Raw genomic sequence first — 26428 nt, forward strand, 5'->3', positions numbered from 1 at the left:
ATCGCACCCAAAACACAATAAGGCTGAATATTTTCACGCTTGGCGGGACCTTCGACACGTTTGATAACACATAAAACAGAATAATGACACAATTTTATCGTGCCAAACACGCTGGACGAATGTAATGCATCAGTGTATCGAAATCATGTGTTGTCGGATATGGTAGACGTGTACCCTTGCACAAACACACCGTGCCATCCACCAGTGAGCGACCTCTGAACCTTAACTTCAAATGGGGATAAGAGAGGGCGTTTTTCGAGCACCGACTTTTATGCTGGGTTTTTGTAAAAATTTGCCAAAGTGTTTTGAGAAAGGTCAAAATGCACAATACAGCAGAGGGAGTCGATACATGATAAATTGTCTAGAGCAATATGCGCTGATTACATCAAGTGCAAGCTGAAGGCCATAGCTAATTAACGTCTGCTTGGAGGAAGAAACTCCTCCGTCTATATAGGATATATTTGAAAAATCGGTGGCCGTAAGTTTATCCCGGCTGTCTGGACAACTGTATTGAACAGTAGTCCTCCAAGTTGGGGTTTCGTCACTTGGCGCTCTGATTGGGCCGTCCACGTGACGCGTTCACCCTTCGGCTCTGAAGTGGCCGACCGGGCGCAACTCCAGCTCGCGTGTGGGTCGGCGGCCTCGTATGGGTCGGCCGCCCGCGTGCTCAGCCTTGACCGCGCCCTGACCGTATGGGTCGGCCGGCCGGGTACTCAGCCCTGACCGCACCCGAGCGCCCGATTCCACTCGGGGCCCGGCTTTGGCAGTCAGCCTGTCCAGCCAAAGCCATAGTCCCTTCAACTGCGCCCCGGCAACAAACTACATAATCACCACGTGTTTCCTTCTTTTACTTGCGATTAGTGTTAAATTTAGTAACATATTTACCTTGTATTCTGCAAATGTATTCACACAAGCCTTATGTGTTGAAGACACAATGATATTGTGTTTTAGGACACAACACGACTGGGTTAACACATTTGTAAATTGACACGTCTGCGACGGGTCAAAAAATGCATGATGCAGGGTACCCAAGAAAGCCTAGTTAACACGCTCTGCCTGTGCGTTTTTAGTCGTTTTTTGTGTCATTTTGTTTTCAGTGCACAGGCGACAGGCTTGTGTCGCACTTGTTCCGGAGCACGAGCGGCTTCGTTTTACAGCATACTGCATGATCTTTTAAGAAGAAGAAAAAATTGTATGTACGTTTCTGGTCAGGCAGATGCTATCAATGCGCAATCGTAGCTGTAGGTATGTAGAACCCAGCTGCAAGCCTCGACGAAAACGAGTTGCCATATCATCACTCAGCTTTCAGCTCAGTATGAACCATAATCCGTTTGAATTCGTTCAGCCACGCTGACTCGCCTCGCCCCTGTGCAGCGATTGTGATATCAACAGAGTTGCTGCCAGGCTGGAGGTGACTCAGAGGAGTTCACAGCGCCCGAGGCCGTGGAGGGCTCCATTCCTGCAGCAACCGTCGGACCGGTGAAGTACGCTGTTTGGGTGTTACTGTACAGTGGGTGGAGGAGTGGTGGTGAGAGGGGTGTCAGTCATCTAAAAAAGGTGAGAAATTTGGTAGCGACTGTATCCTAATGTACAGTCTGTCTTAAAAGTACCGCGCAAAGTGACGGTGGATCCATCGAGCCTGACTGAGCAAGGGCCTGCTAAATTTGGGTCACTGAAGCAACTGACATCCTTATCCATTCCCTAGGTCAATTGGTCGGTGACTTTTAAATTAAAACAGGCCCTTTCTCGGTCAGGCTTGATGGACCCACCGCCACTTTGCGCGGTACTTTTAAGACAGATTGTACAACCCTCAGCAAACTGCGTGGTAGGTATTCTTTTTTCGACAAACCCGAGAATAACGCGAATGCTATGCTACCGGTCACTCGGAAATAGTAACAGCAAGACGCGCAAGACCTTAGATTGGCATTATCTTCGTATTCATTTTCCATCCAATTTGGCAACAAAACCCAAAAGTTCGAAGGAGAAAACCCAAAACCAAACCCAATCGAAGGAGTGGAGCATGGCGCATCTATTTGCCGTGAGTTCCGACCGACTGATAACATAGCCTAGTTGAGTTATTATCGGTTTTGTCGAGAAAAAAAAGCAATACCTACCTGCACGCAGTCTGCTGATGGCGGTACCTGTCTTAATGTCTATACAGCGTCCCCTAACGCTCCACGGTATGCACACGGTATGCTCCACGGTATGTAAGTACATACGTGGGACTATGATATGGCTAGAAGCATAAAAGTAGCTAAGTATATGGATGGTCATTGAAGGCGAGTTTGCTGATTACCCATTGGTATGTTCGACATGGTTCGACTATGGTCACATTTCTCCTCTTTTCATTTGTTTTCAGGGATCAATTCACTTTTCAAAGCTACATAACACTGGACCCCGCAGTAAAGTATCTACATATATTGCTTACTTTTAAAAGCCCTTAACCCGGCAGTTGCTGGGGTATTTCGCCACCCACCGTTTGCTGGGGGGGGGGGGGGCGTTAAACGCCCCCAGCCGATAACTCGAGAACCAATAGGCGCAGCGAAACGCACGAGGCGGCAAACGAAAGAGCGCGACGAGACGCTTCAGATGAGTACTTTAAAGTTGAATTTTGAGGTCACAAGTCGGGTCAAGGTCAGGTCAAACACCTGAAATCGGGCTTTCAGTAGCATGGACTTCAAGACTTCGCAATGGGCGCCTCTCGTCATAAACTCTGTCAAAACGGTGCACAATCCATCATATAAGGACTACAAGAGTGTCAGCTCCATATAGGGGTCAGTCACGCATAGGTCAGGGTCAAGGTCAGGTCAACCGGGTAGGCACATATCCCCGAAAATCAAAACTGATATTCGCAGCCTGTGACACATGTTTTATAGGTAATTTGAGGCGTAGAACACGATGGTGACATTCATTTTATCATATGTGTACGTGTTTGGCTCAAAAACTTCAATTTAAGAAATTCATGTATCATGGTCGTGAAGTAGTCACGAAAAATTGCCAAGATTCAGTTCAAGATTTTGGAAAATGCGGAACGATAATCAATAATCGAAGATAGCCATTTGATTGATCATGGTATTGGCAGTTTAATGGCGTTTACGGCATGTCTGTATGTCTATTCTGTGATTTTATATGATTTTTTGAACATATGCCGTTTTTGGTCGAAAACTCAGAAATCATGACGTCACTAAAACCTCGATATCTCAAAAATCTTCCGACCGATTTTTTTGAAACTTTGTCACAATAAACTTCAATCAATTCCCTACAGGTACCCAAAATTTGGCGCGCCTGCGGCGCGCCATTTTTATGCTATGGCCCGGCGAAAAAAGTGGGGGCGTTTAACGCCCCCCCCCCACAGCAACTCGCGGGTTAAGGGCTCTCAAAAGACGTCCATTTTGCTGCGGCCATGGGTAATGGAAAGAGTAAGGAAGAAGTAGAGGCGTACGAGAAGATCGGTATAGCAAAAGAAAGGGTTCGTGAGCATGAAATAAGCCTAGAGAAAATGGAGCAGATGCTGCAAGACAAAGAGAATGCAATGAAGAACTCCCAAACACAGCAGACGGAAATGTTCATGAAAGCAGCACAAATGTATAGGGAATCACAGGAACAAAACAGACGAGGGATGATGGGTATTTTCGAAAAGGATAGAGAACAGCTGATGCATATTTTAGAAGAAAACAGACGGGATGCCCAAGAAACCAAACGAGATATGAGGCACTTTGTCATTATTTTCTTAGGGGTAGCAGCGATTTTTGTTCTGTATCAAACTTGGACAACAAGCAAGGCAGACGAAAAGGTCTGGGAAATGGTGGCAGCCGAACGGGCTAACGCAGAAAGGAGGGAGCACCAAATGAGCATGGAAAAAGAAGACATGATTATCCAGATGATGAAAATGCTACAGGAGAAAAAACAAGCACAAGATGAACCCGATACGATGAATAAGGCAGGAAAGCTGACTACTGAAAAAAAAAACAAGATAATGGCCAGCGAGAAAGAACAGGACAACAAACCCTTCAGGGGTGAGCGTGAGCAGCTGGAGGCTCCAACACAAACTAAGGAGGCCGAGAGTCAGGGTTTGATGTTTTTAGCCGCTTCGGTATGTGCGCTTGCTGCTGTTCTTGCTTTCCGTCGCCAGTAAATAGCTAGGTAGTAGTGCGAATCCTTGACAGGAGTCGGCAGGTATTTCAACGGAATGTTGAAATGTTCATTTTTGAGCGAAAAGTTAGGATTAGTGTGTGTGGGGGTGGGGGGGGGGGTGCGTAAGCGTGTGCGTGGTGGCTTTCTGTTGTTTCCTCTTTTTATGGAAGATGAGAAACTCAAAATAAACTATCTTACTTGTAGGTAATATTGCTGAGCGGGAGGTTTGACTCAATTTAGGTATGTGGGAATAGTTTTTGGGCGCGCCCAAAGTTCCCTGTTCGGTCTTGGGACGGTGTGGCGGGGCTGTCTCCTGCGATACGGACGTGATGTGGTCTGCTTTTAGAATTTGTAGTATGATGCGATTATGATCTGACTGCAGAGATTAGGATGCGAGGCATGATGACAGAAAAACTAATATGACCTTGATGACGTCATAAATGACGTCACGCAAGGTCAACAATGCAAAAGTGACGCACCTAACCTTGCAAGGAGTGCATCAAATCATGATTCTGTGTGCTTGAGGTAGTTGGAGATCGTTCCCGGCGCCAGAATAGCAGTTTTCATTTTTCCCCATTGACTTCTAATGGTGAGGTCACGAAAATGACCTGACCTCATATGACCTTTAAGAAAAATCCGAGATATGCAAGTTGTGAAACTCATAATGGATACTAGATCCTGCAAGTTTCATTTCCCTGTGACATCTCCTCTGGCAGTGAGGGCGTTGCGAAGTTGCGACATCTAAAGACCGTGCAGAGGTTCACTTATGACGTCATAGGTCAGTGACCTGACCTGACCCGAAAATGCAGTTGGTGTCAAAAGATCCGGCTTGAATCAAAGGTCAGGTATGCCAAGTTTCAGCTCTCTATCCGGCTAGCGTGTTCGGAGCTATCGCGAAAAATCCCTATGGGGGGGTGGCACCCGTCCCCCCCCCCTCGGCCGGCGAAGGTTAAAAAATGTTTTTTAACATTTTTGTTACCTAAGTGTAGCCGGAAACGAATAAGAACTACTACCAATAAAACGCCTTTTTGGGGCGACCAACGGAGCGAGCGAGAGAATGGGCCTTGCACGTGCGAAATTGCGAAGGGGTACCTCCAGCTAACTTGTGCACTGCACCCTACTAACCGGTCCCTAGCGATGTACCAAATTTCAGCACAATCGGTTCAGCCGTTCTCGAGATCTGGAATAGACCCCTGCACGTGCGCACGTGCAGCTGCACCCCAACTGTGGAACATGGATATGCATTGCCTAGTGGGTGCCTATGTACATGCCAACTTTTAGCGCAATCGGCCCAGTAGTTGCCGAGATATTGCAATTGTTGCAAAACTGACACCTCTTCGTTTTGCACGTGGCACGTGCATAAGGGGTCACCCACATGCATCGGGAATAGTCCACTACTTGATAGAGGGAATGAAGCTACCCTACAAAAACTACCGCATGTAAATCGGTCAAGTGGTTGCTGAGATATAAGCCTCGCAAAAGCGTGACGGCCGAGCCGGGCCGCCCATCCTGAAATTTTTCCGTTATATTGAAAAGACTTCGCTCGCTTCGCTCGCTCCGTAATCATTTACCTGAGGAAGATTAGAAACCAGTATAACGCCTTTTGGGGCGACTAACGGAGCGAGCGAGAGGGTGGGCCTTGCACGTGCGAAATTGCGAGGGGGTACCTCCAACTGACTTGTGCACGGCACCCTACTAACCGGTCTCTAGCGACGTGCCAAGTTTGGGCACAATCGGCCCAGCCGTTCTCGAGATCTGGAAGCGGCACCCTGCACGTGCGCACGTGCAAAATGGGTCCCAACTGACTTGTGCACGGCATCCTACTAACCGGTCCCTAACTGTGTACATACCAAATTTGAGCGCAATCGGTCGAGCCGTTCTCGAGATCTGGAAACGACCCCTGAACGTGCGCACGCGCAGCAGCACCCCAACTCTGGCACATGGATATGCAGTGCCAAGTAGGTGCCTACCTACATGCCAACTTTCAGCGCAATCGGCCAAGTAGTTACCGAGATATTGCAACAATTACAAAACGGACACCTCTTCTTTTTGCACGTGGCACGTGCATAAAGGGTCGCCCACATGCATCAGGAATAGTCCAATACTTGGTAGAAGGAATGAAGCTACGCTACAAAAATTACCGCGTGTAAATCGGTCAAGTGGTTGCTGAGATATAAGCCTCGCAAAAGCCTCGAAAGGCTACGCTCGCTTCGCTCGCTCCGTAATGACACTTCGTCAATGCCTGCATGTAAACAAATCACGTGCCAATTTTTTACTTTTGAAATTTTAGAAAAATTTTGAAAATTTTGAGCACTGCATATGAATGAAATTTTAACGCCATGTTGACGCTATTCACTAAATTTGTTTTCATAATTATAGTCTGGTAAACCTAAGAAAGAACGGAGTTAAAGCGCCTGAATCACTTTGCACGGGTTTTGATCACTTGAAATGTATGGTTCGGAGAAATTTGTGTGAAAAAGTTGCGACAGAAAATATATGCTCTCACAATATAAATGCACATGCATCAACGACCGCAGCACTTTAAATCCATTCTTTCATAGGTTCGCCAGAGCCAGACTATACCTAATTATAGATGCAAGAAAAATAATTATTACTTTCGCATATTGTAAGAAATGTTTTTTATAATATATCTAATTGCTTAAATATTGTATTAATAAAAAACATGAAGATGAGACGAAATATTTGTTTATGACGCCATATTTGTAGACAGCCAGCCAGCGCTGACATTTCTCATCAGCCAAATGTACCTATACAGTTCCGTCAGCCAGAAGCGGTGGACGGAGCCTATTTCGGCTGACAACAGCACAACAGCTGAATGTGAACACTGAACAGGCCTTATGACGGCAGTGACTCAAACCAATTAAAATGCCGGTGCAGCGTCGAACAACGTCGTCTCGTCAGTGTGTGCGGTAAATGGGCCCGTCCATGACCATTGGCCTGCGTCAGGGGCGGATCCAGGAAAACTCCAAGGGGAGGGTCATGAATCGAAGTGGTGCCCCTACCTATACCCAAAATTAAAAACTCAACGGATTTCGTCCACTTTATTTTGGTGGTGCCCCCATTTTCAGTTTTTTTTTTCTTTTCTTTTTTTATTTTTAGTCAGTATCTTAACTCTAAGCCACAACCACATTTACCAATTGTAAGCAAGTATATATGAATGTGCTATGTGTATATATGTTGTGGACGCTGAGTAGTGAGTACTTACCAGGAACGTTATCAGGTAAGCAAATCGTCAGTCCGACGAACTTGACCCTGGCGTCTAAAGGGTCTGTCCTTGACACTTCAGGCTTGTCAGGGGCACCAAAGTCCTTCCAGGGACACCACAAACCTGTCAGGGGCACCTACGGCCTTGTAGGGGCGCCACAGGCCCGCCAGGGGCACCACAGGCCTGCCAGGAAGCAGGGGCACCACAGGTCTAGCAAGTATACACGACAGGCCTGTCAGGGGCACAACGGGCCTGTTGGCCCCATGAGCACCCCTAGGGGCAGGGGCACCACAGTCCTTCCAGGGGCACCGCAGGCCTGTGAGGGGCACCAGCGGCCTAGCAGGGGCACCAGTCAACACAGGCCTGCCAGGAGCACCACAGACCTGCCAGGGGCACCAGAGGCCTGCCAGGAGCACCACCGACCTCGAAGGGGTAACTTGGGCCTGTCAGGGTCCAGGGGCACCACGGGCCTGTCGAGAGGCACTTCAGGGTTTTCAGGGGCACCAAAGTCCTCTCCGGGCGCAGGGGTAGCAGGGGCACCAGAGGCCTGCCAGGGGCACTGCAGGCCTAGCAAGGGCACCACTGGTCTATCAGGGGCACCACGAGCCTGTCATAGCCAGGCATCTCAGGCTTGTCAAGGCCCAGGGGCACCACAGGTCTGTGAGGGGCACCAGCGACCTAGCAGGGGCACCAGTCAACACAGGTCTGCCAGGGGCGCCACAGACCTGCCAGGGGCACCACAGACCTGCCAGGGGCACCAGAGGTCTGCCAGGGACACCACCGGCCTCGCAGAGGCACCTTGGGCCTGTCAGGGACACCACGGGCCTGCCGAGGGGCACTTCAGACTTTTCAGGGGCACCAGTCCTCTCCGGGCGCTGGGGTACCAGCGGCCTAGCAAGGGCACCAGAGGCCTGCCAGGGGCACCAGCGGCCTAGCAAGGGCACCAGAGGCCTGCCAGGGGCACCACAGGCCTAACAAGGGCACCACGGGCCTGTCAGGGGCACCTCAGGCTTGTCAGGGCCCAGGGGCACCACAGTCCTTCCAGGGGCATTACAAGCCTGTCAGGGGCACCAGAGGCCTAGCAAGGGCACCACAGGCCTGCCATGGACACCACAGGCCTGCCAGGGGCACCACCGGCCTTGCAGGGGCGCCTCAGGCCTGTCAGGGGCACCACGTGCCTGCCGGGGACACTTCAGGCTTGTCAGGGGCGTTACAGTCCTGTCAGGGCCCAGGGGCACCAGGCCCGTGGTGTCCCTTCTAGGCCGGTGGTGCCCCTGGCGGTCCTGTGGTGCCCCTGTCAGGACTGTGATACCCCTGATAGGCCGGTGGTGCCCCTGGCAGGTCTTTGGGCCCCCGGGCCTCAAGGGGGGGCCATGACCCATGTGACCCCCCCCCCTTGGATCCGCCCCTGGCCTGCGTTGTCACTGGACCAGACGTTTCTGTGACAAGTGAGACAGCCATCCACGGCGATGACCGGTCATGACCACTGGTCATGCGCTGCCAGCGTTCCCATTCAGTGGCCCTTGTTGGGGAGCATCCAACACACTACCACAAATTTGGCGGCTCTCATCGTTGTAATGAATATCGAACGGCTCACAACATTTGTCGACGCCTCTCTAAGACGTCGACGACCTCTCTAAGCCCTAGAATATAATTCAGCCTGTCACGTACCTGCACGGTGAACATGTTCAAAAAGAGGTTCGGTCAGTAGCGACACGAGTGTCGTAACTCGCTATAGAAGTTATAATACCAATTGAAATCCATTGGAGTCTATTTCAATAGCAAACAGTTTGGGGATATTCAGAATAGATGACTATCTGTACCTAACTTCTGTGGCTGATGTGAGACCTCTCCACGGACTCCATCGAGCCAGAGAGCGCTGCACAGCGGTACACCGCGGGGGGCCAGGGGACTTCCCCTATAGCTGACAGAATAAACACCCGCAGAGGCGACGCGACGGTAGCACAGGCGACGGGCTTGTGGCGCACTTGTTCCGGAGCACAGTTTACTCAGTTTTATAGCAGATATGCTGAATGATCTGTGGAGGAAATAATTATTTGCACACATTTCCTGGTCCGGCAGGTGCTCTTGACACACAGTCGCAGCTTTATGTATCAGCTATCAGCAAACCTTGAGGACGAAAACGAGTTGTCATACCATCCATCAAAAGGGCGCACACGGGCCCGTGCACTCCCCCCCATTCGAATTGGGGGGCCCATTTCAGGCGGCCAGGCGGCCTCAAATGGGTAGCAGTGTAGCTGTCGGGTGGTGTAACTGCTCGGCTCGCCTCTGTCTAGCGATAGCGATATCAACAGACCTGACGTCGGTTCCGAGCGTGAATCAGAGGAGTTCACAGCGTCTCAGACTGTGGAGGGCTCCATTCCTGCAGCCACCGTCGTACCGGTGAAGTACGCTGTTTGGGTGTTACTGTACAGTGAGTGGTGAGAGGAGTGGCAGTTATCTAAAAAAGGTGAGAAATTTGATAGAGACTGTGTCCTAATGTATATACATACTATGCCTGTGCTTTATGTCTATACCTACAGCGTCCCCTAGCGCTCCACGGTATACGAAACTAATGGCTAGAAGCATAACAGTAAGGATAAGTATACCTACGGATGGTAATCAAAGCCGAGTTTGCTGATTACCCATTCATATGTTCTACCATATGCTGATTCATGTTAGGTATCTATGGTTCTACATATATATGGTTCGACTATTGTCGCATTTCTCATCTTTTTATTTGTTTTCAGGGACCGATTCACTTTTCAAGGCTACCTAACACTAGATCTTGCAGTTCAGTAGCTATATTGTTTATTTTTAAAAACACGTCCATTTCGCTGCGACCATGGGTAATGGAAAGAGTAAAGAAAAAGCAGAAGCGGACAAGCAGATCGCAATAGCAAAAGCAAAGACCCGTGAGCATGAAATCAGCCTAGAGTAGATAGGCATGCGCGCCATTTCGATATTCTGTATTCGGAATTCAGTGAATGTTGGACATATCTAGTCCTGCGGACGAGACAGAAACAATGTTACAGAGGGAAGGCACTGCATACATGTCTATCTCCCCCCAGTCTTTGCCGGCCGGGAACAAAGACTTACATAGATTGGCATAGATTGAAGGGTGCCGTAACGAAACGACGCCGAAAGGCCAAACGACGGGTCGCATTCACGGGAGCGCGAACAAACAAATAGCCCAGGGGGCAACAAAACACAGCTTCTAGGCAACCAGAACGAGTGGACCGGCTGGAAAACGAGCCGGGACAACGATCAAACACTAAACGCGGAACATATCCGAACATCGCAAACAACTGCCGAGTTTGACAATGATAGGGAGTCAGTGGCACAGTCAGCGCGTGAAATTGGGGTCGCGATAGCGGATCGGCATTTGGCGCGGGCGATCACTGCGACGGGGACGGTCGGGTTCAGTATCTCTCAGCGGCTGCGAGCCTGGCGCGGCAGGGGGCGGCATGGCCGGCGGCGACGGCGTGGCATGACCGGGCGACAACGCATGCGGGGACACGCGATGTGGTGGTGAAGTCGACATGGACGGTGACGGCGTCACACACTGTGGGGACACAAGGGGCGGCGACGCATCTCGCTCGCGCGGGGATAACACCACAGGCGGCGATGGCGCGGGTGGACGCGGTGTCGGGGGCCTGCCACGGGGCGCCCGCGGCGGCGTCGCCGGCATCTGGCCGACCACTGGAGTCGGAGAGCCGGGGGGTTGCGCCGCAGGTGGAGAAGTGGGTGGCGTCAGTCCAGAGTTCGCGTGCGACTGTGACACGCGTGTTGGATGTCGGCGGAAGTCGTCGAGCAGTTCGTCCATTCGGGTGTGCTGACGACGAGCCGGAACAACCGGAGTGTATTTGCGCAGGAACTGCCTGTTGCGCAATGTCATTCGGCCGCTGCCGTCGACCCGGACCATGTACTGGTTATGTTGTCGCACCTCCACGACGCGGCCAGTTTTGTCCCACTTCCTGGGATATCGTCCGATTTGGTTTTGGAGGCGGACGGCATCACCGACGGTCAGTGGAGGTAGTCGCCTCGTATGTGCGGACCAGCGTTCGTGGTCCCGCATGTGGCGGTTCCGGAGTGCCTCCTCACGAGCACTCAGGGTTTCGCGCCACGTGGGATGAGGACGGTACTGACCGGGGGGTATCGGGATGAAGTCTCGCACCGGACGACCGAACACGCATTGGGCCGGCGACAGCCCTGTCGTGGGGTCGGGAGTGTTGCGGTAGTTCAGCATGGCGCGCTGGAAGCGTCGCACGTTCAGTTCCCCGTTGTCACCTGTGTTGCCTTCGATCATGCGTTTGACGGTTTTGACGCCAACCTCAGCGCGACAGTTCGCGTGTGGGAATGCCACAGAGGAGCGGCGGTGACGAACACCGTAGTCGGCCAGAAACGCCTGTGTCTCGTGGGCAGTGAACTCCGGCCCGCCATCGCTCGTCAGCTCCTCAGCGATGCCAAATGTGCTGAAGACGCGGTAGAGACAGTCTCGGAGGCCTGCGCTGCCATCTTGTGCTCTCTCAACGATTGGCCAGTTAGAATAACGATCAACGATGACGAGGTACGTACGGCCGCAGTGTGTAAAGTAGTCCGCGCATAGTTGCTGGAACGGGTACTCTGGGTAACTGATGTCCTCGGGTGGGGCCCATGGCTGCGATGGGGCGTTCCGGTTGCACGTGTGGCATCGTTCACGGGCGCGCCGAATAGCTGACGTGATGCCGGGCCAGTACACGCTTACGGCCGCGCGCGCGAGCATCATGCCGATCCCTTGGTGCGCACCGTGGAGACTCTGGAGCACCTCCTCGCGGAGGCTGGGTGGGATGACGATTCGCTGATCATACAGGATGATGCCGTCGCTGGTGTATAGGCCATCACGGAGCGAATGATACTCTCGGAGCTCCTCAGGCATCTCGTGGCGGTGGGCTGGTAGCCCTCCCTCGATCAGTTCGAGAAGTCGCATCATCGACGGATCGCCTGCCGTTGCGTCCCTCACGCGGTCCCAGGTGACAGACCGGATCGTGGTGATGGCGGCTGCCGCTACCTCGCCAGCATCGTCGACGGTGACGTCGTCGGAGAGGCTTATGCCGATGGGAGCGCCGGTTGGGTACCGGGACGCGATGTCGGGAACGCGGTTCTTGACTCCGGGGAGATAGCTGATGTCGAATCTGAACCGGAGGGTCTTTTCCTTGAGATTACGGAGACGGGCGTTGGGCAGGTCGACCAGTGATCGGTCCCCGAAAATCTTCACGAGGGGTTTGTGGTCAACAACGACCGTGAGGTCGCTGCAGCCGAGCACGAAGAAGCGCGTTTTCTCGAGGGCGTCGGCCACTGCCAGCGCCTCGCCCTCGACCGGGGCGTACCGAGATTCAGCGCCGGATGTAAAGCGGCTTCCCACCAGCGTGGTCTTCCAGCCCTCAGCGCAGCAGAGTGGTGACCGACCGGCGCATGTGCAGTATTTCTGGAGTAACCAGAAACCGATACCAGTACGGGACCAGTCGGTGGCCAGGACGGTTGGGCGATCTGTCTCGAAGATCTGGACACCCTTCGTGACCTCCTCGACGATGGTCCGTTTCGACATGTCGAACAGTGCCTGGAGTTCATCCGTCCACGTGAACTTGCCGGGCTTCAGGAGTTCCCGGAACGGCAGCATGGCATCCGCCATGGCGAATGCGTAGGCGACGTGATTGACGACCCCGAACCACGCGCGGACGTCTGTCAGGTTCCTGGGAGTGGGGAACTCGGTGATGCTCTGAAGGAAGGCATGAGACGGGCGGACTGTGTCAGGCGTGATTTCAAACCCAGCGAATTCCGCTGTCTTCTGGGCGAAGACAAACTTCTCGCTGTTCAGCGTGATGCCGGAACGGCCACACATGTCCAGCCATTCCACAGTGCGCCAGAACACCTCCTCGATGCTGTCTCCCCAGAGAAGGGTGTCGTCGATGCATTTCGTGTAGCAGTCGTGTGACAGGTTTGCCGCCATCACGATCTCGTCATAGCGGCGCGTGTACCCGTCACCGCTGGAGATGTAGCCCTGGGGTGCCGCGCAGTAACGGTATCGGCCCCAAGGGGTCAGGAAAGTGGTGAGGTGTCGATCTTCCTCGTGTAGGGGCACCGAATGGTAGCCATTCCAGGCGTCCAGTATCGTCTTGTAGGTCGACCTCGGCACAGACCGGGCTTGGTGGAAGGGACTTGGGGTATGATGCGTCTCTCTTGCGGCGCAGCGGTTCAGGGGCTGAAGGTCGACGCAACGGCGAGGGCTTCCCGACTTCTTGGAGACGACGACCATCCGGTGGCACCAGGTCACCGGCTCACCAATCGGTACGGGCTCGATGACCCCCAGCTGCACGTCGCGATCCAGGGCGGCCTTGACCTCCGTCTGCCAGTGCAGTGGTACTGGGATAGCCTTGTGGTGGGCCACTGGCTCGGCGTCAGGTCTGAGCATGATGCGCAGGGGTGGACCGTCCATCGGCGTGAGTGGCTGATGTTCACAGGTGTTGAACGTGCTCGCAGAGTAATAGTCGGCCAGCCACTGACGCAGGGCGTCGACGTTGCTCTCCGTTGCCGGCATAGGTAGCTCTGTTGGCTTAGGCGGAGGCGTCTGACGGCGAGGACAGGAACATGCGTTGTACTCGTCGATGCCGATCCCATCCGCGGAGATAGACGCGAGCCCGACAGCGGGGAAAGCGGCGTCGATCATGCCGAGGTCACGACAGGCATCTCGACTGAGGTACATGGTGTCGCAGTTCGGCGTGATGTACACGAACTGTCGAGTCTCCCGCCGAATGCCGTCGCGGTGGCCGGATATACGTAGGATCAACGCTCCGCGGATGTCGATGGGATCGCCGTTTGCTGCGTGCATCCTCAGGGACGTCGGGACGAGGTCAGCCTCCGTGACGCCAAGGCGTCGCATGAGAGAGATGCCCGCCAGACAGCTCTGACAGCCTGTGTCGGCGATGACTTCCTGAGTGATGGTGGCCTGGCTGACCGTGCACTGGAGGCCCAGGGCGCCGTAATCGGCCGGTTGGAGCGAGAGGTCCAGTTTAATCGACGGCTGGGGCTGGCTGGGTTGCTGACACCAGCTCTGGGTGATGTCGTCGTACATGTGGTGCCGCATGGCTGCGGCGGTGCATGAAGCTACCGTGTCGTGCGTTGAGTCTCTGAGGCTACAGAGAGCGTCACTGGGAGCGTCATCATCGCCCTCCGGATGTGTAGTCGCGATACCGGCTGCCTGTCGCTGCAGGCAGGCCTCGGTGAAGTGGCCCCGGCGTCTGCAATGACGGCACTGGCTGCGGTAGGCGGGACAGGATTTAGCGCGAACCGCGACAGAGGCTTTTACGCCATGACCTGTCCGACGACAATATTGGCAGACGTCGGCCGGTCCTGCGACTGAACTCTGTTGACGGCCAGCATCGCCAGCTGATACTCGCCGCTCCTGCTCGCCGATGCTCGCTTTCGCTCGCCGGTACTGGCTGCGGGCGGCGGCCACACCTTGAGACTGACCCAGCGTCTGAGCGGATCGCTTACCAGCCTCTTTTGCTTCGACGAAACGAATGGTCTCTTCCAGGGGGATCGGTGTCTGGCCTTGGGCGAGGAGGTCCAGTTGAATATCCCTGTCCGCTAGCCCCCTGGCGAGCGTATCGCGTGTGACTTCATCCTGGTAGCTGACGACCCGTCCGCATTCGCAGGTGACGTGAAACTTACAGACAGCCGCCTGCCCGCGAAGACGAGCGGCGAACGCCCTGACCGGCTCTTCGTGCTCCTGCGTCATGTTGTGGAGCTGGACGCGAGCCACTGCGAGGTTTTCCTCGCGGACGGCGAGACTTCGCATTGCGGCCAAGACAGTCTGTTCGTCCTTGGATGAGAGGGAGCCCCCCGAGAATCTGGTGAGGTCCCTGCGGAGGCCTTCGTCGCAGCATTCAAGCAGCTGGATGACGCAGTCTGTATCGGTGAGTCCGGTGGCTTTCTTGTACTCCGTCCATCGGCTGGTGAAATACTCCCAGTCCTCGCTGGATCCGGCAGCTGTCACGCGCGGTCTGGTGACCTTTTCGGCAGTAATGCTCACTGTAGGCCGGGTATGGGCCTCGGACTGGTGCATTTGAAGAAGTTGTACGACCACGATAGGTGCGGTATCTGCAGCGACGACGTATTCACAGCCGCTGAATGGGCAGGCTGTTGCCATGGTTCGAGGCTCGGGTTTCGACGTTATGCTTGATTGCAAATTAAGATATGTCCAACATAGATAGGCATGCGCGCCATTTCGATATTCTGTATTCGGAATTCAGTGAATGTTGGACATATCTAGTCCTGCGGACGAGACAGAAACAATGTTACAGAGGGAAGGCACTGCATACATGTCTATAGAGAAATTGGAAAAGATAATGAAAGACAAAGAGATTGCCATGAAAAATGCCCAGAAACAGCAGGCAGAAATGTTCGTGAAAACAGCACAAATGTTCAGGGAGTCACAAGAACAAAACAGGCTACAAATGATGGCTGTTTTCGAACAAAACAGACAACAGATGATGAACGTTTTCATTATTTGTTTAGTGATCGCGGCGACTATTGTTGGGTATCAAACTTGGACAACAAACAAGGCAGACGAAAAGGCTTGGGAAATGGTAGCAGCCGAAAGGGCTAACGCAGAACGGAGGGAGCATCAAATGAGCATGGAAAAAGAAAGCATGGTTCTCCAGCTGATGAAACTTCAAATGGAGCTACAGCAGAAAAATCAGGCAAAAGATGAAGCCGATACGATGAGTAAGTTAATAAAGGCGATAGCTGACAGGGACAAGATGTCCGTCAGCGAGAGAGAACAGAACAACAAACCCTTCAGGGGTGAGCGTGAGAATCTGGAGGCTCCACCGCAAACTAAGGAGGCTGAGAGAAAGGATTTGATGTTTTTAGCCGCTTTGGTCTGTGTGCTTGCTGTTGTGATTGTGCTCCGTCGCCAGTAACTGCCAGCAGTGCCAGTGCTTTACAGTACTCACTACTCGGTATACCTCTATGTATTTCACTGGAATATTTTGAATCACTGTTGTTTGAGCCGGACCAACAATGGTCCAGCTTTTGTGTGTGTGGGGGGGGGGGTCATGGCAAAGTCTGAAAACAAATGTAGTTGAGTGGAAAGTGTGACACAATTTATCTGGACGTAGTTTTCCAGTGCAAAGTTGCCGTTTTGGCTCTAGAGGGGTGGTTTGGTCGCTATCCGGACTGCCTCATCGGGGGCCGCCAGGGCGAGGCGTGTCTTGAGCTGAGTATCAGCCGATCGAGGCGTCATCTGGCGGGTGTGGCGTCAGCTAACTACCATTGAACCGATCGCCGTGAGCTCTGGTGGCAGGCACATTGAACTACCCGATCACCGTACCATAGCTCACTTAAATCGCGTCTAATAAATGGCATATTGATATGTCTTTACGTCAACTCGATTCCGCTCGACGCGGGCATCGGCAAAATCGGACCAAATGTTTCCAGCTCTAGCCGAACTACGGTCATCTGCAGTCAGGTCATGACCGGTCGGTGAAAACCAATGACCAATGATCATGGGCCGCCATTGTCTCTGGAGCTGGACCAGACGTCTCCAAGACCAGTGAGACAGTCATCTACGGCGATGACCGGTCATGACCATTAGCCATGAGCTGCCAGCGTTCCCAGTCAGTGGCCCTTGCTGGAGAGCATTCAACAACCCCGCACATTTGGTGGCTCTCATTGTTGATGGTGTCGACTTTACGAGGTGTGACCAAAAAGAAACGAGACTGTGTCCGCCGGGGACATGGCTCAGCATCTACACACCGATTACCTATATTATAGTGATGCGTAGCATTTCAGCACTATCTGAGCGAAGTTTCGCTTTTGCTGGCCCATTATCCTTCTTTACACAAGTGTGTCTCTAATCCCCCTGCAGTACCCCATGTCACGTGCTCTTGTATGTCTTCAACCTCTTCAAAAAGTGAGCCCTTGAGGACACCCTTGGTGTTCGGGAACAGCCAGAAGTCACATAGTGTTAGATCTGGCGAGTACGGGTGATGTTTCACTCTGGGTTCCACTGTGGGCTGCCCTCCGGCTGCTCAAAGACTACCGTGTCACGTCCACACAGCGAGCCTTTGGATCATTGGAGAACACTTTGGGCAACCTCTTATCTTCTTCATGCCCAAATCCACCGTGAGGATGGCACTCACCGACTCTCTTCCCATTCCTAGCCCCTCAGCCAGCATCCTTTCCGTTTGCGATCTTTGTGCATCAGGCTCGTGGTTTATGTGACATATGACTAATGACACCCATGACTAAGCAATAAATGCGAAACGTTGGGTAATTTTTGCGTTTTATCTCTTTTAAAATGAATTCAAAAATTTAGGCCATACATGCACTTATATGTCACATCTGTCATTTGATAATCCTCAACAGGCTCGTGGTTGTTTTCTTCATTTCTGGATGTTGTAGGACTTCCAGACTTCGGGTCATCCACCACGTCAACTCGTTCACTCGCAAACCTTTTGTGCCCCTCGAACACTCGTGCACAATGCATTGTATCGCCTCCATCGGCATCTCGTATTTGTCGCCCATTTCGACCATTTGTCGACTTAACCCGCGAGTTGCTGGGGGGGGGGGCGTTAAACGCCCCCACTTTTTTCGCCGGGCCATGGCATAAAAACGGCGCGCCGCAGGCGCGCCAAATTTTGTGTACCTGTAGGGAATTGATTGAAGTTTATTGTGACAAAGTTTCAAGATAATCGGTCGGAAATGTTTGAGATATCGAGGTTTTAGTGACGTCATGATTTCTGAGTTTTCGACCAAAAACGGCATATGTTCAAAAAATCATATAAAATCACAGAATAGACATACAGACATGCCGTAAACGCCGTTAGACTGCCAATCCCATGAACAATCAAATGGCTATCTTCGATTATTGATTATCGTTCCGCATTTTCCAAAATCTTGAACTGAATCTTGGCAATTTCTCGTGACTACTTCACGACCCTGATACATGCATTTCTTAAATTGAACTTTTTGAGCCAAACACGTACACATATGATAAAATGAATGTCACCATCGTGTTCTACGCCCCAAACTACCCAGAAAACATGTGTCACAGGCTGCGAATATCAGTTTTGATTTTCGGGGATATGTGCCTACCCGGTTGACCTGACCTTGACCCTGACCTATGCTTGACTGATCCCTACATGGAGCTGACACTCCTGTAGGCCTTATATGATGGATTGTGCACCGTTTTGACAGAGTTACTGACGAGAGGCGCCCATTGCGAAGTCTTGAAATCCATGCTACTGAAAGTCCGATTTCAGGTGTTTGACCTGACCTTGACCCGACCTGTGACCTCAAAATTCAACTTTAAAGTATTCATCTGAAGTGTCTCGTCGCGTTCATTCGTTTGCCGCCTCGTGCGTTTCGCTGCGCCTATTGGTTCTCGAGTTATCGGCTGGGGGCGTTTAACGCCCCCCCCCCCCCCCCAGCAAACGGTGGGTGACGAAATACCCCAGCAACTGCCGGGATAAGTCCTCGTCCGTCCGATTGGCCTTTTTATAGCGGCTGACGTATGAGGGAGTCTGATCCCGAAACGGCAGATAATTTCGAATTTGGCCTTCCTTTTATTCCAGAAAAATGTATTATATATGCAACGTGCATCTGATATATCGGATCAAGTCAGGTCCAGACAACCATCAGAGGCTTGTAGATATTTACCACAACCACGACAATACCCGAGGGCCATGAGAATTCGCGGAGCCTCTGATTACTCAGTGCAGCGGCGAGCGGTGCTGCCTGGCACAATTGGCCCCGCCCGAGAGGCGTCGCCAATTCAGCGGGCTCACGGTCACTGTGGCCCTGGCGGCGCCGCTGCTGGTTTATCGAAACTCAGGGTCACCGCGGCGGCGTGGTGTCTCATCAGGGTGCGTTCCTCGCCGGTCACCAGAGAGCAGCCGCACGGGGACCAGTGAGGAGCGTCCGGCGTACGACACCGGCCTGACACACGCCTGGAAAGGTCAGTACCTACTACTCCCCGCTTTTGCTACGAGGATGCTGGCACGATCTCACTTTAAAGCCCAGATTGCATGGTAGATGAGTTCATTCGAGGATTTACCAGAACGACGATTACTACCAAATGACGCTACGTTTGAATAATAGCGCAAAAATAAGGCTAGTGCGAAAACGTATGTTTTGGAAAGATAGGTAATGACAAAGATGATATGGAAGTCCATAGGCATCTAAACAAAACGCTAGAACAGCTTTGTGATCAAGTATAAATCATAAATATGAATGGTACCTGTATAAATGTCAATGAGAGGTCAGGATGAATAAAAATGCGAGGGCGACTGTTCGGCATTTTTCATTAATGCAACGATTATTAAAAGCTTTTTTTGCACAGATGTCTTCTGAACGAGTTCCATTTCCCTTCAAGATCCGTCCTCTTGAAGACGATGTACAGAAGAAGATCGCCAAAGACTTCGAGGGCTATCCGAATGGTCTCGCCTCTTGCAACCACTGGAACTTCAAGCTGTCAGCGACAGCCTCCGAAGAGCAACTGGAGGATCTGTACAACTACCCGCTGGACCCTCGTGACGTCTGGGTGGTCACGCCTCCAAAGTGTGGGACCACTTGGAGTCAGGAGATGATCTGGCTTATCGCCAACGACCTTGACTACGAGGCAGCCAAAAAACCCTTGATGCCTGACAGGTACTCAACGTTTTCAGCCATTCACCCGTATGACTCAGTTGTTTAAGGCACATTTAATGTTAAATGTGCTTAGTGCTGCTAAATGCTGCTAAAATGTTCTAATGTGCTAAATGTGTTTAGGCACAAAGTAATGTTTTTCTATCGATTTATGGTCACCTGCCGGCCGCCGCTCACCGAACTTGATCAGCGAATCATATTCACAATCCCTCTTTCCCTCCCTCTCTCTCTCTCTCTCTCTCTCTCTCTCTCTCTCTCTCTCTCTCTCTCTCTCTCTCTCTCTCTCTGTCTCTCTCTCTCTCTCTCTCTCTCTCTCTCTCTCTCTCTCTCTCTCTCTCTCTCTCTCTCTCTCTCTCTCTCTCTCTCTCTCTCTCTCTCTCTCTCTCTCTCTCTCTCTCTCCTGCTCTCATTTCATTTTTCTCTTCCTTCATCCCCTCCATTGTTTGCCTCAATCTGTTTTCGTTGTGTTTTTCGTAACTCCCGCACGTTGCCCTGTGTTTTTAGGTGGAACTTTATCGAAATCGCAGCCATCATGGACATGGAGGGTTTGGCCAAAACAGTCCCGCAGGGCGCCTCGGACGCTGCCTTTGACGTCAAAGACCTGACTGGCGACCCGAGCCGCCCCTCACCGCGCTTCGTCAAGTCGCACCTGCCCATATCGCTCAACAACCCGCGCCTCCTGGACACGTGCAAGGTGGTGTACGTGGCCAGGAACCCCAAGGACGCCTGTGTCTCTTACTACAACCACAACCGGCTGTTCCGTGACTGCGGCTTCAACGGGGACCTCGAGGTGAGGAGAACAGACGATGGCTCTTACCTACTTGTTGGATTTAAATGTAAAGCGGTCACCAGTGAAGTAATTTGAAGTGTTGTCTTCGGTCTGACATTTCAGATGATTCTGGGTGTTTGGAACGGTGCGCTACAGAAATGCATGTATCTACAGAATGATGCAATTATTCAGTACAGCCAACTCATACGAGCATTTTCTGTTTATATTTTATTTTTGCATTCATTTTATGTTTATTTTCTGCATAGTTTATTCTCCTTCTGCCCTCATTCTCGAATGTAGGCAAAAATAGTTCGATAAATGCATTTTCTGCCATTGGTGGCGGAACGGGGAGGGCACCGGGGCACCGTGCCCCCCCCCTTTGGTTTTGGCATTTTAACATTAGCCCTATGGGCGTTGCATGGAAAGAACGGGAACAAAAGTTGGCAGTGCCCCCCTTAATTGAAGGTGTTCCACAGCTACCGTTTTCTGCGCTATGAAGTGCTGATAATTAAAAGGTTACTTAGGTTTAATCTTTTGCAAGGTAAGAACGACTGAAAACACGCATTGAGAAAACATTTCAAAAGTGATTTGGGGCCTGTTTCGCATGCTCTCTTGCATTTATCGATGTTTCTGTGCGTTGTTGTGTTTCAGCTTTTCGTGGAGCACTTTATGAACGAGACAATCGTGGAGACACCGTTCATCGAGCACATGATCGAGGCGTGGAACCTGCGACATCACCCCAACATGTGCTTCCTCTTCTTCGAGGACATGAAGAAGGACCTGAGGGCGCAGCTGCGAAAGGTGGCGGCCTTCCTCGGCAAGTCCTACAGCGAGGAGCAGATCGACAAGCTGGCCAGCCACCTGCACATCGACAACTTCAAAAAGAACCCCTACGTCAACATGGAGCACATCAACGCGTCTGGAGCGGTTAACACTGACCGCGGGTCTTTTATCCGCAAGGGTAAAACAGGCGACTGGAAGAACCACTTCACCCCCGAGGTGACTGAGAAGTTCGACAAGTGGATGGCGCAGAAAATGAAAGGCTGCGACCTCAAATACGTGGAGGAGCTGGATCATCAGGATTAGAGACGGATTTAGTTCTGTGTATGAGGAGAGCATGCATCATCGTAACGAGTTTTGAAACAAGGAAGGGATCAATTGATTGGAGCTTAGGGTCTTTTGAGAAGAGCCAACACATGACTTAGATGACTTACATGTATAAGGACTGTGTTATGGAGTAGTGTGATAGAGGACTGTATAGTAAATACTGTGTAATAAAAATACATTGGTACATCACTTGTATACCAGTTATAGGTATATATCAGTTACTGACATGCTATTACCATGACCGTGTAACCTAATTAATTTTGCGTGAAAAGGAATTTATTGATTATGATTTATTATTATTGACGTAATTATGGTTGGACATGACTACGAAGCAATCCATGATCATGTGCAGTACACGAGTAACAATGCAATATTTATAGTCCACATATAAGAGGCTCATAAGTGTTATTCGAAGTTCTCATAAACAATACTGTGGTACTGTGTCCTTACATCAAATCCTATCGTCTTCCATTCTAACCTTATATTGCAACCTTGAACCTAGGACATGTATGCTGAGCGTCGTTCCAGCAATGTGCAAGTTGGCCGCTTAGCTTGTATGTATATAGAGAACGTAGTGGGGACACAGACACAGACACAGCTGTGTCAACTGACCCATGTGTAAAGCGGCAAGACTAATCTTAGCACCGTACAACCTGTGAGAAATGGAAGATTATTCTGTATGTCAAGTTTATCTTAGCATAAATCTGAGTGAAGATGTCGGAGATGAGTGAATGTGTGATGAAACCAAATGCACACACTGTACCTAAGAATGGCAATCATGCAGTGAAAAGGGAAAGAAAAAAGGGCTTTGGATACACCTGTCGAAATTTTGTCGACTTCTTCTCAAAGCAAGGTCTCTGTCTCAAATTCGGCGGCTCACTGCGGCACCGTTTTCATTACATCAGTAAAAAAAGTATATGACCTCCGGAAGATTGCGTCAGCAGCTTGGTCTCGCTAACGTTACCGCTGGGTAAGATAAAGCATAATCTTAACGAGTGTCTTATTTGCCTCCCACTAACTCCACAATATCAGCTAGCGACAGCTATCAACTTGTCGCCGTCCGCGATCGCATGGTCGTATGTAACATCAAATGTAGCGGGATTTGCGACAGACACTAACAGCGAGTGAAAAACAGTTTGAGCGATCATATGCGATACTGAACACCTCACTACGCCCCCCCCCCCCCCCCCAATACGTACGCGAGCGGAGCCACACCACGCGCGGATGAAACTATGTATCTCTGGCGATTGAACCACGGACCCGCCCCCTTCCTGGCCCTTCCACTCCAACTCGTTTCTACAGTCGTGATGACTGGGCACGTTCGGTGCGAGTCGAGTCAGGTTGACGGTACTCGTGTACCGGGGCGAGGGACCGTGACTGGCGGCGACGCTGGGCGTTTATCGGAGCTCAGGGTCACACTAGCGCCGGCTCGGAGCCCCGTCAGACGGAGACGGGCCGCCGCCGGAGAGCAGCGTCCTCTGACAGAGCCGGGAGAGAGGTACGCCCCCAGACAGTGGCTACCAGAGACCAGACAGGGGAACAGTCACCAGCGAGGAGCCGACAGACAACCGCCAGGGTCAGTATAATATATCGTCCTATTTTATCACTTTATGAAGTGACTTAAAATTGGTAACAGGCATGTTTTCAATAATGAAGCTATATTGTTATATATTATTATATAACTAAATGTGAGTTAAGTAGCTCAGTTTTCGGAGAAATCAAACACTGGCAGGTACTTTGAAAGGAACTGCGACGAAGCAATTGATATGCTGTCTTACCCTGTAAGTTAATAATTTCAGGAAAAGAACTGCGTCGATGACTGTGCTTGATAGAGCTCCGCTCAGCAGTAGCTGAACAAAGATAAAAATGACAGGTACCAAACCAATGCAGAAATATCTAGAACAGAGTCTCAAAATATGCAAACAATGGTCTGTAGAAAAGCGTGAGCCGGTTTATCTACGAATACCTTTTACGATGTTATTTCGTCAGTCTATAAGAACGCATCCTTGCGCTTTCGGCGATCCACCCTATAGAAATGGTGCCTAATTTTTCTCTGTTACATAGAATTGCACGCAATTTATTCCAGGCCATAATATTAGCACATGATTTTCACAGATGTCTTCTGAACGAATTCCGTTTCCCTTCAAGATCCGTCCTCTTGAAGACGATGTACAGAAAAAGATCGCCAAAGACTTCGAGGGCTATCCGAATGGACTCGCCTCTTGCAACCACTGGAACTTCAAGCTGGCGGGGTCGGTGACCGAAGAGGAAATGGAGAATCTGTACAACTACCCGCTGGACCCTCGTGACGTCTGGGTGGTGACGCCTCCAAAGTGTGGGACCACTTGGAGTCAGGAGATGATCTGGCTGATCGCCAACGACCTGGACTACGAGGGAGCCAAGACACCCCTTATGCCTGACAGGTGAGTGCCGGCCTAAAATATAACGTTTGATACTTAACGTTTTTTTTTTTCTTACTTGAAAATGGACGTTCTCTCGATTAAGAACAATAAGTTATCCTTGATCAGTTAGTAGTTCGTTATATAAGAAACGATAATTTTACTTCTGTTCATGTTAAGTGACGATGTAAAAGAATTTCATTAAGATTCATGTCATTAGGGATGTACTGGTTCAAGCAATAAGACACCATCACGCATGCTAACCGTTTCCTGCACGCATGTTATCATGGATAATGAACATTACTTGCTCACAGATGGAACTTCATCGAGATCGGTGCCATTTTGGACCAGGATGGCCACGCCAAAATGGCGCCCGCCGGCGCCCCTCCGATGGACGTGAAGAAGTTCGGCGGAGACCCGAACCGCCCCTCGCCGCGCTTCGTCAAGTCGCACCTGCCCATGTCGCTGAACAACCCGCGCCTCCTGGACACGTGCAAGGTGGTGTACGTGGCCAGGAACCCCAAGGACGCGTGTGTCTCCTACTACCATCACAACCGGCTGCTGCGCGGGCACGGATACTTCGGGGACCTGGAGGTGGGTGATATATGGAGGCTCGGCGGCAGACAAAAAAAGAGTCGTCGGTTCGTTGGATGAGTCGAGTAGGTAAATGTGCTAGCTTATGTATGTGCAAAATTGAAGAAAAAACAGACGAGAGCCAAGAAGTTTAAAAAAATGCACCAATGATCCTCGTACCCGCAGATAGTGATGAGTGACCACTGACCAGTGTGTGCGTCCGTGCGCTCTTGAAGCATCGTATTTGGACTGTGGTCAATCTGTAAGATACGGATAGTCCCACTCAAACTCCGGTAACGCTGGTATATTGCCTTGAAAGTAGAATGAACACTTCACTCCGCAGCCAAAAATAGTCATTTTCGGATGGATCGGTTTGCCACGATTAGGTCCAATACAATACCATACAATACAACACTAGAAATGATTCGAAGAAAGAATCTTAGTTATTACACCGAACTGCTTTCAGCTAAACCCATGTATTTTCAAGACAAAATTTAGTTTTACGAATAGGTACTTCACCCTACCATGTAATAGTTTCTTAACAAACGTGAGCCTGGTACATATGTGGCAGGGGAGCAGATATTTGCTATAAAAACCGAAACTATATAAAAAAAAAACAAATCATGCTAAATGCTGCCTTGGAGTGTTGGATGAATGGAAAACATTACGTATACCTATTCCAGCAACATGCTGTCACCGGCAATGCGTGCAAAATAGTTTTTAATTGCCTGAGAAAGTGTTCGTATAACGCCATAGACCGATGGCTGGATCAGAGTCCACTCTCGGGAAGCTGCTTTCGTCTGCTTCCGTCCAATTCTCGTCGAGTTTTTGTCGCTGAATGGAGTGTTTGTTTGTTTTTCAGCTCTTCGTGGAGCACTTTATGAACGAGACCATCGTGGAGACTCCGTTCATCGAGCACATGATCGAGGCGTGGAACCTACGACACCACCCCAACATGTGCTTCCTCTTCTTCGAGGACATGAAGAAGGACCTGAGGGCGCAGCTCCGAAAGGTGGCGGCCTTCCTCGGCAAGTCCTACAGCGAGGAGCAGATCGACAAGCTGGCCAGCCACCTGCACATCGACAACTTCAAAAAGAACCCGTACGTCAACATGGAAAAATCGACGCACGGTATGGTCAACAAGGACCAGGGCAGCTTCATCAGGAAGGGGAAGACGGGTGACTGGAAGAACCACTTCACCCCTGAGATGACGGAGAAGTTCGACAAGTGGATGGCGCAGAAAATGAAGGGCACCGATCTCAAATATGTAGAGGAGCTTGATAAGCAGGATTAGGCTACTGTTATGAACTAGCTTTGCGTAGTACCACATCAGTAGGAAGCTATGACATAGGTACCGTATGGAATGAAGCTCTTCCAAATTGAGTTAATGGTGGGCGTGCTGTCCAGATAACGTGAGTTACGATGCAATGTTATTGTCCATGTACTTACGTACTCATCATTTTTATATGACGTACCAAATGGTCGCCTAGAATTGACGAATGTGAAGATCAATACACGGATAAATACAGA

At 50.9% G+C, this 26428-nt stretch overlaps 2 protein-coding genes across 6 annotated transcripts; both read left to right on the forward strand.

Moving 5' to 3' along the window:
- The first annotated feature begins 1418 nt into the window (after window positions 1-1418).
- Window positions 1419-22121, forward strand: LOC122373563 (sulfotransferase 1E1-like). 4 transcript variants are annotated; one of them, XM_043351783.1, is made up of 5 exons: window positions 1419-1557; window positions 19269-19361; window positions 19746-20053; window positions 20555-20840; window positions 21471-22121. In XM_043351783.1, exons 3-5 carry the CDS (start codon window positions 19746-19748, stop codon window positions 21903-21905), a joined length of 1029 nt encoding a protein of 342 aa, XP_043207718.1. In that variant the 5' UTR covers window positions 1419-1557; window positions 19269-19361; the 3' UTR covers window positions 21906-22121. The 4 variants fall into 4 exon arrangements, with proteins under 4 accessions (XP_043207718.1, XP_043207700.1, XP_043207710.1 ...); XM_043351765.1 differs by lacking the exon at window positions 1419-1557 and adding an exon at window positions 9703-9830 and having other exon boundaries at window positions 19239-19361; XM_043351775.1 differs by lacking the exon at window positions 1419-1557 and adding an exon at window positions 9703-9830.
- Window positions 22122-23288: 1167 nt separating this feature from the next.
- LOC122373580 (sulfotransferase family cytosolic 1B member 1-like) lies at window positions 23289-26428 on the forward strand. 2 transcript variants are annotated; one of them, XM_043351800.1, is made up of 4 exons: window positions 23289-23502; window positions 24042-24349; window positions 24640-24919; window positions 25761-26428. In XM_043351800.1, the coding sequence occupies exons 2-4, from the start codon at window positions 24042-24044 to the stop codon at window positions 26190-26192; spliced, it is 1020 nt and encodes a 339-aa protein (XP_043207735.1). In that variant the 5' UTR covers window positions 23289-23502; the 3' UTR covers window positions 26193-26428. The 2 variants fall into 2 exon arrangements, with proteins under 2 accessions (XP_043207735.1, XP_043207742.1); XM_043351807.1 differs by lacking the exon at window positions 23289-23502 and adding an exon at window positions 23778-23799.

The sequence above is a fragment of the Amphibalanus amphitrite genome, unplaced genomic scaffold (assembly GCF_019059575.1).
Source record: "Amphibalanus amphitrite isolate SeventyFive unplaced genomic scaffold, NRLGWU_Aamphi_draft 000038F_arrow, whole genome shotgun sequence".
In the NCBI taxonomy this organism is placed as follows: Eukaryota; Metazoa; Arthropoda; class Thecostraca; order Balanomorpha; family Balanidae; genus Amphibalanus; species Amphibalanus amphitrite.